Raw genomic sequence first — 12,047 nt, 5'->3', positions numbered from 1 at the left:
CTTTCCACTGCAGTCTGTACAGAGCACACATCCTCCTCCTCTCCTCTACAGTCTGTACAGAGCACTTATCCTCCTCCTCTCCTCTACAGTCTGTACAGAGCACAGATCCTCCTCCTCTCCGCTGCAGTCTGTACAGAGCACAGATCCTCCTCCTTTCCACTGCAGTCTGTACAGAGCACACATCCTCCTCCTCTCCTCTACAGTCTGTACAGAGCACAGATCCTCCTCCTCTCCGCTGCAGTCTGTACAGAGCACAGATCCTCCTCCTCTCCGCTGCAGTCTGTACAGAGCACAGATCCTCCTCCTCTCCGCTGCAGTCTGTACAGAGCATAGATCCTCCTCCTTTCCACTGCAGTCTGTACAGAGCACACATCCTCCTCCTCTCCTCTACAGTCTGTACAGAGCACAGATCCTCCTCCTCTCCGCTGCAGTCTGTACATAGCACAGATCCTCCTCCTCTCCGCTTCAGTCTGTACAGAGCACAGATCCTCCTCCTCTCCGCTGCAGTCTGTACAGAGCATAGATCCTCCTCCTCTCCGCTGCAGTCTGTACAGAGCACAGATCTTCCTCCTCTCCGCTGCAGTCAGTACAGAGCACACATCCTCTTCCCCTCCGCTGCAGTCTGTACAGAGCACAGATCTTCCTCCTCTCCGCTGCAGTCAGTACAGAGCACACATCTTCCTCCCCTCTGCTGCAGTCTGTACAGAGCACACATCTTCCTCCCCTCTGCTGCAGTCTGTACAGAGCACACATCCTCCTCCCCTCTGCTGCAGTCAGTACAGAGCACAGATCTTCCTCCTCTCCGCTGCAGTCAGTACAGAGCACAGATCTTCCTCCTCTCCGCTGCAGTCAGTACAGAGCACACATCCTCCTCCCCTCTGCTGCAGTCAGTACAGAGCACAGATCTTCCTCCTCTCCGCTGCAGTCAGTACAGAGCACACATCCTCTTCCCCTCCGCTGCAGTCTGTACAGAGCACAGATCTTCCTCCTCTCCGCTGCAGTCAGTACAGAGCACACATCTTCCTCCCCTCTGCTGCAGTCTGTACAGAGCACACATCCTCCTCCCCTCTGCTGCAGTCAGTACAGAGCACAGATCTTCCTCCTCTCCGCTGCAGTCAGTACAGAGCACACATCCTTCTCCCCTCTGCTGCTTCGATGCAGCGTCCTGTTTGATTCTGTATAAGACGAGGTGTTACTTCCTCTCAGATTGTCAGATACTAGAAGGCTTCAGGACCTCTCCAAATATTTCCCGGCCTGTCTGTCTCTTCCCGTCTCTCAGATCACTGTTTCACAAATCTGCCAGTCAGTGGTGTATCCTGCTGCTTCCATCTGACAGGCGCCGTACCTGGTGCGTCTGAGCGCAGGCGGCTGAGAGTCTGACCAAAGGTTACGCAGAAAGTAGGAAAATATCCGGCCATGTGTATAACGCAATGATCATCAGAACCACTGCAAGACAGCGAGGCTTCCAAGGTTCCCAGGATTCATCCAGTCTGGGAGAAGAAGCGGAATCCAAGACTACAAATAAAAGTTGTGTATTTAGCAGAATAGTGAGTGCAGCTCTGCAGTATAATACAGGATGTAACTCAGGATCAGTAATGTAATGTATGTACACAGTGACCTGACCAGCAGAATAGTGAGTGCAGCTCTGGGGTATAATACAGGATATAACTCAGGATCAGTAATGTAATGTAAGTACACAGTGACCCCACCAGCAGAATAGTGAGTGCAGCTCTGGAGTATAATACAGGATGTAACTCAGGATCAGTAATGTATGTACACAGTGACCCCACCAGCAGAATAGTGAGTGCAGCTCTGGAGTATAATACAGGATGTAACTCAGGATCAGTAATGTAATGTATGTACACAGTGACCCCACCAGCAGAATAGTGAGTGCAGCTCTGGGGTATAATACAGGATGTAACTCAGGATCAGTAATGTAATGTAAGTACACAGTGACCCCACCAGCAGAATAGTGAGTGCAGCTCTGGAGTATAATACAGGATGTAACTCAGGATCAGCACAGGATCAGTAATGTAATGTATATACACAGTTCTGAGTCTGGGGGGGCTGCGGACCACTACCATAGATAGACAGACAGATCCTTATACTCCTGTCATATCTATTTGTTTCAGGCGGAGGTCAGTGATCCGTACGTCTGTCCGTGTGCTGACAAGTGCTGGTCCAGATGGAGACTTCACAGTCCGGCTGAGGAATGACTGACAGGATCAGCCCATCACACCACAGGAGGAGACGGAGAAGAACAAGCTCCGAGCAGACAGCGTCCGGCAGGAACAGTGATGGATCATCACCAAGGCAGATGGGATACTGCTGGAGAGGACTAACTCTTACTATATACATGTATGTATGACTACCAGTATTACCCCTATACATCTGCAGAACATTGCTCCTCTACCAAACAGGCGATACATGGTGATATATCCTGCAGAGTATTACACCTCCGACCTCTACACATCTGCAGAACATTGCTCTTCTACCAAACAGGAGATACATGGTGATATATCCTGCAGAGTATTACACCTCCGACCTCTACACATCTGCAGAACATTGCTCCTCTACCAAACGGGAGATACATAGTGATATATCATGCAGATTATTACACCACTGACCCCTCTAGAGATCTGCAGAACATTGTTTTGTCCTCTCTACCTCCTGACAGATGCATAGTGATATATCCTGCAGATTATTACACCATCTACATAACGTCGCCCCTCTATCTCCTGACAGATGCATAGTGATATGTCCTGCAGATTATTACACCATCTACAGAACCTCATCCCTCTATCTCCTGACAGATGCACAGTGATATGTCCTGCAGATTATTACACCATCTACAAGACGTAGGCCCTCTATCTCCTGACAGATGCATAGTGATATATGCTGCAGATTATTACATCATCTATAGAACGTCGCCCTTTTATCTCCTGATGGATGCATAGTGATATATGCTGCAGATTATTACACCATCTACATAACGTCGCCCCTCTATCTCCTGACAGATGCATAGTGATATGTCCTGCAGATTATTACACCATCTACATAACGTCGCCCCTCTATCTCCTGACAGATGCATAGTGATAGTGCAGATTTTTACACCACTGACTTCTCTAGAGGTGTAGTTTATTAGACGGTTGCAGAGCGTCGCACCCGTATTGATGTGCATTGATCTCTTCTGCATCGCTTCCTGTTCTGTGGAATAATCTGCAGTGTTCCTTCTGTAGAGAGCCACTGCTATTCTGAATGCTCTGGTATAGGAAGGGTTACTTGGCCGGATCCCATCACATAACCGGCTCGGCGAGGTTCGGGGCCGTACGCCACTCTGGACTAAATGATTAAAGTGGATATCCCTGCTGTCTGGGAGGAGAGGCGGCAAGTGTGAGTGACAGAGAAAAGTTTAGTGCAGGCTGAATAGTGACTTTGATTCTGCCGGAGACTGACAGCTCAGCGCTACCTGTGAAAGTGGATCATCACTTGTGTGGAATCCTGATGTGGCTGTCGGGTGATTGACGGGCGGCGGAGGGTGTGCGGAGGGTGTGCCCTACTTACAGATGCACTGTTAACTCCATCGCTGCCTGTGGATTGAGGCCCATGGAGACCGCCGGGCAATGACCTGTCTGATATACGGAAATATCTGTGTCTACAGAATAGTACCACGCACAATATATATATATATATATAATGTATAAATAATACCACCACCCATGCTACAGGACAAGTATGACCGCACAGGGACAATCGAGGCTTTTCTGGAGGAAATTCCAGAGCTTTGGTCCAAGCCCTGATAGCAAGTCTAGAGCAATGCATTGTATAGCAGCCCAAACAGGGGGACCCGCCACCTAGTGCAGCACCAGGCCGCGCCGTACAGCAGCCAGGCCCCTGCAGGTCAGACTGTACTGACGGAGCCGCCCTAGATAGACAACCCCTAGTCACAGGGGACTTCAGTGTCACTATGGCGATCACTGTGTACTGGTGATCCTTTCTGCCATCTTGAATCCATTACTATGTGGTGCATGTAATTTAGATTGTATGAAGCTTTTCCATAGGGTAAGTGCGGAGGTTCGTAGTGTCAGTGACGTCACTCATGGATTTATAGCTCACGTCATTCCAAGAATCCTCTAGGAAATACTGAGGAGCCGAAAATGAGCTAATAGTACAGTATATGTGGGAAAAGGTGAGCTGTCAGGTGTAAGAAACAAGTACAAGGCAAGATCATAAGCCTTGGAGGACTGGGAGAAGCAGGGTAACAGGTCAGGTTTGAGGTGATGGCCGGGGCAGGTGGTCGGGGGCAAAGGTAAGAGATGGGAGCTAAGGTGAGGGTCAAGACAAGGGGAAGCGGTGAAAACTCATAGAAGTGGTGAAGGTAGACATGAGGGCCAATTGCTGAGGTAAAGTGTGAGGTAGGAGGAAATAAAAGGTGAGTGCCGAGGTAATAGAGGAAATAAAAGGTGAGTGCCGAGGTAATGGAGGAAATAAGTTGTGAGTGCCGAGGTAATGAAGGAAATAAAAGGTGAGTGCCAAGGTAATGGAGGAAATAAGTGGTGAGTGCCGAGGTAATGGAGGAAATAAGTTGTGAGTGCCGAGGTAATGAAGGAAATAAAAGGTGAGTGCCAAGGTAATGGAGGAAATAAGTGGTGAGTGCCGAGGTAATGGAGGAAATAAGTCGTGAGTGCCGAGGTAATGAAGGAAATAAAAGGTGAGTGCCAAGGTAATGGAGGAAATAAGTGGTGAGTGCCGAGGTAATGGAGGAAATAAGTCGTGAGTGCCGAGGTAATGGAGGAAATAAAAGGTGAGAGCCAAGGTAATGGAGGAAATAAGTGGTGAGGGCCGAGGTAATGGAGGAAATAAAAGGTGAGTGCCAAGGTAATGGAGGAAATAAGTCGTGAGTGCCGAGGTAATGGAGGAAATAAAAGGTGAGTGCCAAGGTAATGGAGGAAATAAGTGGTGAGTGCCAAGGTAGTGGAGGAAATAAGTGGTGAGTGCCAAGGTAATGGAGGAAATAAGTGGTGAGTGCCGAGGTAATGGAGGAAATAAGTCGTGAGTGCCAAGGTAACGGAGGAAATAAAAGGTGAGTGCCGAGGTAATGGAGGAAATAAGTGGTGAGTGCCGAGGTAATGGAGGAAATAAAAGGTGAGTGCCGAGGTAATGGAGGAAATAAGTGGTGAGTGCCGAGGTAATGGAGGAAATAAAAGGTGAGTGCCGAGGTAATGGAGGAAATAAAAGGTGAGTGCCGAGGTAATGGAGGAAATAAAAGGTAAGGGCTGTGGATGAAGCCAAAGACAGTGCAGGTCATTGTGAAGGCATAAATAAGTGTGTCGGGGTGAAGCACTCATAGGAACCATCATTAGCGATATTCAGCTTGTGTAAAAGTGGGTAAACACCCACTCAATGGCTGGTCGCATTGTTTAGGCTGCGTGAAATATATCGCTATCGGCCACACATCTCTCTATGTAAATAGGATGTGGGGCCGTCAGCAATATATTTAAATGGCCGCACAAATGTTGCAGGGATCGTTGGTGCGGCCTGACAGCACGACTGATGGCACTGCGAATGAGCGCTGATCTCACCGATCTATGCTCATCTATGTCCTCACACAGCCCCATAACAGGGCGGGTAATAGCACCCTATAGAGGGAAGGATGGAGGCTGGTGATGGATAAGATGGAGGATGGAAGAGGGGAGGATAGAGGCTGGTGATGGATAAGATGGAGGATGGAAGAGGGGAGGATGAAGGCTGGTGATGGATAAGATGGAGGATGGAAGAGGGGAGGATAGAGGCTGGTGATGGATCAGGATACGCAATAAGATAAGATGGAGGAGGGAAGAGGGGAGGATGAAGGCCAAAAAGAGGGGTTAGATAATAAGTGGGGTAGAGAGAAAGTGTGGGGGAGGATGAGGGCTGAGGGAAAGGCTACAGAGCGACTATCTGCCAACTCAAGCAGCTCCCTCCTCGTGTAATAGAGACGAGGATCAGTTGGGCAGATCACAGTCTGTCAGCACATGGCTACGTGTAATAGACGATCTAGGAGATCGGTGCTCGCTCACCCCGGGGGTCGAGCTATCTAGCGCAACCTTTAGGTAATACATGGGGTAAGGGACGAGCCTTAAGCCCATATTACACGGGGCGATGCAGAGGAGCTGTCAGCGCTTGTTTGCTCCTCGTTCCCCACTTACTGCTGCCGATATTACACTCGGTGGGGGCAGCGAGCAGGTGAGTGCAGGGGGAGCCGCGGCCTGCTGCCTTCTATTCCACGTAGCGACGACAGCAGATCGTTGCTATATGAGTCGTTTGTCTTTCAACATGTTGAAAGAGAAACGACTACAACGATCATCCAACATCGTTCATGTCGGCTGATCGTTGTGCTCTATTACACAGGACAGTTATCGGCCGATATTGGCTGAATATGGCCGATAATCGTTCCGTGTAATAGGGACTTTAGTCTTCTTATCTCCGCTAAATTATAAACCTTATCATATTACACTAACAAAGTGATTATAAGAAACTTAAAAAACAGCTGAAGGTGACAAAGGTGAGCGGCCCTGGTTATGTCAACGTGTTGTCACTGCGCAGAATAAAAATAGGTATTAAAATGTGTATCTGGGTCCCACATCCACCGCCACGGGGAGGCCTCAAAGCGTCAGGCAAATCTTGTCGTGTCAGAGAGCCTGCAGCATAAACAGTCCTCGGGGTAGTCGGTGGCATCACTGCGGCTGGCTCTCCGCTGCACGGGGATAAAGAAGGGAGCGCCATCCTGCTCAACTTTTATCAGGATTCTGATGAAGATGGAGACGACATCCTTGTCTGAAATGGTTAAGTTCTGGTTTAGGTCAAAGGAACATTGGTCCTGAGCTTAGGTGTGCAAATCCTCTGTCTGTAATTCTCACGACCTATCAACATCTAGTCACACCCGGTAAAAGCCGACCATCGGCAGGAGGCGATTGGTGGTCGAGACATAAAATTTTGACTGGCTTTCCCAATTGTCTGTCCTTAGGGCCCTATTCCACCGGACGATTATCGTATGCATAATCGTTAACGATTAACGATCTCATACGACCGCTATTACGAAAGACCTGAAAACGTTCACTCATTTCCATGGAACGATAATCGTTACTTATGATCGTAATTGCGATCGTTTTTCTTCGATATTTATTCGCTATTGCGTTCATATCTATTGCAAACGACCGAACAATGTCTTATTCAATGCGAACGATTTGCGAACGAGCAACAATAAAAATAGGTCCAGGTCTTATAAAGCGATCAACGATTTCTCGTTCGGTCGTTAATCGTTAACTACATTTCAACCGAACGATTATCGTTTAGATTCGAACGATTTGACGATAATCTGAACGATAATCGTCTGGTGGAATAGGGCCCTTAGAATATGTGACCAGGGGGTCGGAGCCCTATGCCATATATACAGGTGGGGTTGTGCCCATAGTGGACTCCGCAGCACAGATAGCGTTCTGCTGATCAGAGAAAACCCCAGACAACCTAAACCAGTTGGTGTACCTCTCACCTGGCTGAAGCCCCCCGAGTTCTGCTGGACGGAAAAAAAAAAAAGTGAAAAAAAGAGTCAAATGAACTAGTGTCAGAGAGTTATGTAAACGTGTAACTTACTCCTTTAGAAAAAAAATCCCCAGTACTTATCAGCTGCTGTATGTCCTGCATGAAGTGGTGTATTCTCTTCAGTTTGAGACAGTGCTCTCTGCTGCCACCTCTATGAGGATTTGCTGCTGCTCTGCACTTTATCTAAAAACATTTTTTCCCTTTGGAGTTCCCCTTTAATGTGGGTATTGAAGTAGTTGATGTCTATGCATTTATACAGAATATATGCAGTAGCTGGGGGAAAACCCCACTTAAACATGTGCAGACTCTGATGAGCATATATGTGTTTTCATTGGGGGAGATGGGACCCCCCTGTCCAATCAAGAACCTACTGTTCAGATTACAGAATATTAATCTCTTCCTTTTCAGTCTCCTCTGCCCCCGCTCACATCACTTTCTGTTCTTCTCCAGACCAGTTTCAATCAGACTCATCTTGACCTCCTCCTCGAAATTCCTCTGTTCCATTCTCTAAAATCCACTGTATCCCTATCCATACCTCTGTCCCCCTCATTTACACTCCTCTGCCCCCTCTATCCTCCTCCAAGTTCCTTTCTCCTCCTCCAGGTTCCACTATCTTCTTCCAGGTTCCTCTGTCCTCCTCATGGTTCCTCTGCCCACTTCCAGGTTTTTCTCTCTCCTCCACCAGGTTCTTCTCTACTCCTCCAGGTTCCTCTGTAGTTCGCCAGGTTCCTCTGCCCTCCTCCAGGTTCCTCTGCCCACCTCCAGATTCTTTTCTCCTCCTGGTTCCACTATCCTCCTTGTTTCCTTTGCACTCTCTTAGGTTTCTCTGTCCTCCAGGTTGCTCTGCCCTCTTCCAGGCTCTTCTGTCTTCCAGGTTCCTCTGACCAGCCAGGTTCCTTTGTCCTTCTCCAGATTCCTCTGTCCTTCTCCAGATTCCTCTGTACTTGTCCAGGTTTCTCTGTCTTCCTCCAGGTTCCTTTGCCCTTCTCAAGGTTCCTCTGTCTTTCTCCAGGTTCCTTTGTCCTATTCCAGGCTCATCTGTTGTCCTCAAGGTTCCTCTGCCCTTCTCCAGATTTCTCTGTCTTCCTCCAGGTTCATCTGTCTCCCTGCAGGTTCCACCCAGGTTGCAGGTTCCACCAAGGTTCCTCTGTCCTCCAGTTTCCTCTGTCCTTCTCCAGGTTCCTCTATCCTCCTCAAGGTTCCTCTGTTGTCCTCAAGGTTCCTCTGCCCTTTTCAAGGTTCCTCTTCCCTTCTCCAGATTTCTCTGTCTTCTTCCATGTTCCTCTGTCTCCCTCCAGGTTCGTCTTCCTACAGGTTCCTCTGTCCTTTTCCAGGTTCCTCTGTCTTTGCCCAGTTTCCTCTGTTCTCCTCCAGGTTCCTTTGTCTTCCTCCAGGTTCATCTGTTCTTCTCCAGGTTCCTCTATCCTTCTCCAGATTCCTTTGTCTTTCTCCAGTTTCCTCTGTCCTTCTCCAGGTTCCTCTGTCCTCAAGGTTCCTCTGCCATTCTCAAGGTTCCTCTTTACTCCTCCAGGTTCCTTTGTCCCCCTCCAGGTTAATCTATTGTCCTCAAGGTCCCTCTGCCCTTCTCCATGTTCCTCTGTCCTTTTGCAGATTACTCTGTCCTTTTCCAGGTTCCTTTTCCTGTCATCCTCCAGGTGCCATTGTCTTCCTCCAGGTTCCTCTGTCCTTCTCCAGGTCCCTTGCTCCTCCTCCAGGTTCCTTTGTCCTCCTCCAGGTTCATCTTCCCTCCTCCAGTTTCTTCTATCCTCCTCCAGGTTCATCTGCCCTCCTCCAGTTTCTTCTATCCTCCTCCAGGTTCATCTGCCCTCCTCCAGGTTCATCTGCCCTCCTCCAGTTTCTTCTATCCTCCTTCAGGTCCATCTGACCTCCTCCAGTTTTTTCTATCCTCCTCCAGGTTCCTCTGTTTTCCTCAAGGTTCCTCTGCCATTCTCCAGGTTCCTTTGTCTTCCTCCAGGTGCCTTTATCCTCCTCCAGGTTCCTCTGCCCTCCTCCAGTTTTTTCTATCCTCCTCCAGGTTCCTCTGTTGTCCTCAAGGTTCCTCTGCCCTTCTCCAGGTTCCTTTGTCTTCCTCCAGGTGCCTTTATCCTCCTCCAGGTTCCTCTGCCCTCCTCCAGTTTCTTCTATCCCCCCCAGTTTCCTCTGTTGTCCTCAAGGTTCCTCTGCCCTTCTCCAGGTTAAGAGCAAATGGCTGTTGAGATCTGGCATAAGTTCCTCATGTGTGATGCTTCTCTCCTGCCATATTTGCTATCAGGGTAATCGCTGCACCCTCAGGCACATTGGTTGTCTGATACCACTGAAATTGGTGTGATGATGTGTATGGGGACATTAAGACCTCATGTCTAGACTGTCCTGGGAGATTCATCTGTGGATCTGCCTGTGTAATTCCATTCTTCCACCTTAGGGGACATTGTTTGGATATGCCATAACATTGTGACAGGTGGTGCTCCGACTTCTGGGACCCCTGCAGATCATGGCATTTCTTCTGCACAACAACTCCCAGCCTCCCACTGTGCAGGGAATTGCAGCACAGCAAGTGTGAAGGATCCGCAGGTCTGGAAGCAGGTGAAGACCCAGAACCCATGTGACCAACCTGGATGTGGTGACATCTCCAAATGCTCCTGCTAGATAGATATGTATATACTCATCCTGCTACCTACATACATATATACCTGGCTGATGCTCAAACTTTATTTAGCACAGTCAGATCTGACCCCGTCCATGTGCCTGTAGCTCCTCCGGTGACAGCCAGGTAGGTGGCGCTGTTACCTGTTCTAAGCTGCGATATTGGAGACTTTCCTCCTGTGTTGTATCACCGGTAAGGGTGGTGGAGAATAAACAGAGATGGCGACTGATTACTGATCAGCTGTGGGGGCTCCTCACAGGGGACAGGGGGCAACTTCAGGGCTGATTCTAGACCTTACAGTCTGGAGTATTAATGCTAGCAAGACTGTAACCCTGCAACCTGCGGCTCTCCAGCTGTTGTTGTACTACAACTCCCAGCATCTCCTGTTTCACACAATGTCAGTGAATGGAGTATATAGATATATATCCAGGACATGCTTGTGTAGAGTCTGTGCTGGTGGACTGGCAATCACACTTAGAGGAAGGCGACATCTTATAGTTAACCCCCTCACTGCTGGGCCCGGGTCATACCTGTCACGTTTCGGGGAGCTCTGGTTCTTCCGGCCGCCACCAGCTGCCACTTTCGACTTCTCTTCCTCGGTTACAATCCTTCTCCAAAAGGGCATCTCAGTTAAAATCCCAGCACCTGGTACAATGAAATAATGGCTGTGTGTGCGGCGGCGGCGGCGACGGCCTCTCATTTATCTTGCTGTGACAGTTTCCGCGCAGCCTGGGAGGGTGACATGGATTCTGCCGCAAGTGGGAAAGGTACAAATCTCATTTGTAAAACATTTACATCATTCACCTTCAGATAACCATAATGTGGAAGCGATGGGAGCTGACGCCTCCGATAGGCGCCCACTATTCGCCAATTTCCCGGCTGATTCAAATGAAAGCCGACCCTTCACTAGGATGTTATTTACTGGCTGTGATACATTGTTTCCTGCCGGCAGAGGAGGAAGCCATACGTAATAAGACCCGGCAAGGAAGGACTGAGGGGGGCGGAGGAGACGTCTGCTGGGAGGAAACTGCCCCAATGCACTGTGCACATCGTGCAAGCTATTGCTCTCTGTTGTCAAGCCCTTAAAGCTGATCTGACAGCAGCTTTTTATGCAGCGTACAATATGGCTTCTTACCCTGAATCAGGAGATATAACTCTTATTTCAATCCGTTGCTCCAGCGCTGTGATAAAAACTCTCCTGTGATTGCTGCCAGTGGTACCAGACCTGCTTCTAGCTGTAAGTCCTGTTGTGGTCCTGCCTGCCGCCTACATGTTACCAGCTGCATCTCGGCTGCCTCCGTTAGCCAGTCAAGCTAGAGGCTAGTGACCTGGGGGGTCACCTGCCCCAGCAAGCCCAACCCACCTTGCAGTGGGCACTGGTAAAGACCAGCGGCCCTTTAGACTCCGCTACCTGGTGCCGTAACAGTATGCCGTAACAGTAGGTTCCACCATGGATCACGGCAAGGTGACAGATGTCCATGCTGCTGGTTTCTCCCCTGGGGCCAACTGTACCCCTTACACTGCCCAGCAAGTATGGTGGAGATCCCATGATGTGCAGGGGGTTCGTGTCCCAGTGCACCATGCACCTCGAGCTCCTGGCTCACCAACTCACCACGGAATGTTCTAAAGTGGCATTTGTCATTATCCTCCTTGAGGGGAAGGCCTTGGCTTGAGCGACACCGCTGTGGGATCGGGATGAACCGCTCACTGCTAATCTCCAGGCCTTCTTATTGGAGTTCCAGTGCGTGTTTGCTGAACCAGCTTGAGGGACCTCTGCTGAGACAACCCTCCTCAATCTGCGTCAGGGCAACTCCTCTGTTGG

At 49.3% G+C, this 12,047-nt stretch overlaps 1 protein-coding gene across 1 annotated transcript; it reads right to left on the bottom strand.

The window, feature by feature from the left end:
* Positions 1–8,131: 8,131 nt before the first annotated feature.
* Positions 8,132–9,362, bottom strand: LOC138772840 (eukaryotic translation initiation factor 3 subunit A-like). The gene is made up of 2 exons (XM_069953562.1): positions 8,932–9,362; positions 8,132–8,687 (listed from the first exon to the last, which is right to left on the bottom strand). Exons 1-2 carry the CDS (start codon positions 9,360–9,362, stop codon positions 8,132–8,134), a joined length of 987 nt encoding a protein of 328 aa, XP_069809663.1.
* Between the last annotated feature and the right edge of the window lie 2,685 nt (positions 9,363–12,047).

The sequence above is a fragment of the Dendropsophus ebraccatus genome, chromosome 14, assembly GCF_027789765.1.
Source record: "Dendropsophus ebraccatus isolate aDenEbr1 chromosome 14, aDenEbr1.pat, whole genome shotgun sequence".
Classification (NCBI taxonomy): domain Eukaryota; kingdom Metazoa; phylum Chordata; class Amphibia; order Anura; family Hylidae; genus Dendropsophus; species Dendropsophus ebraccatus.
This window is presented reverse-complemented; position numbering and strand designations above follow the sequence as displayed.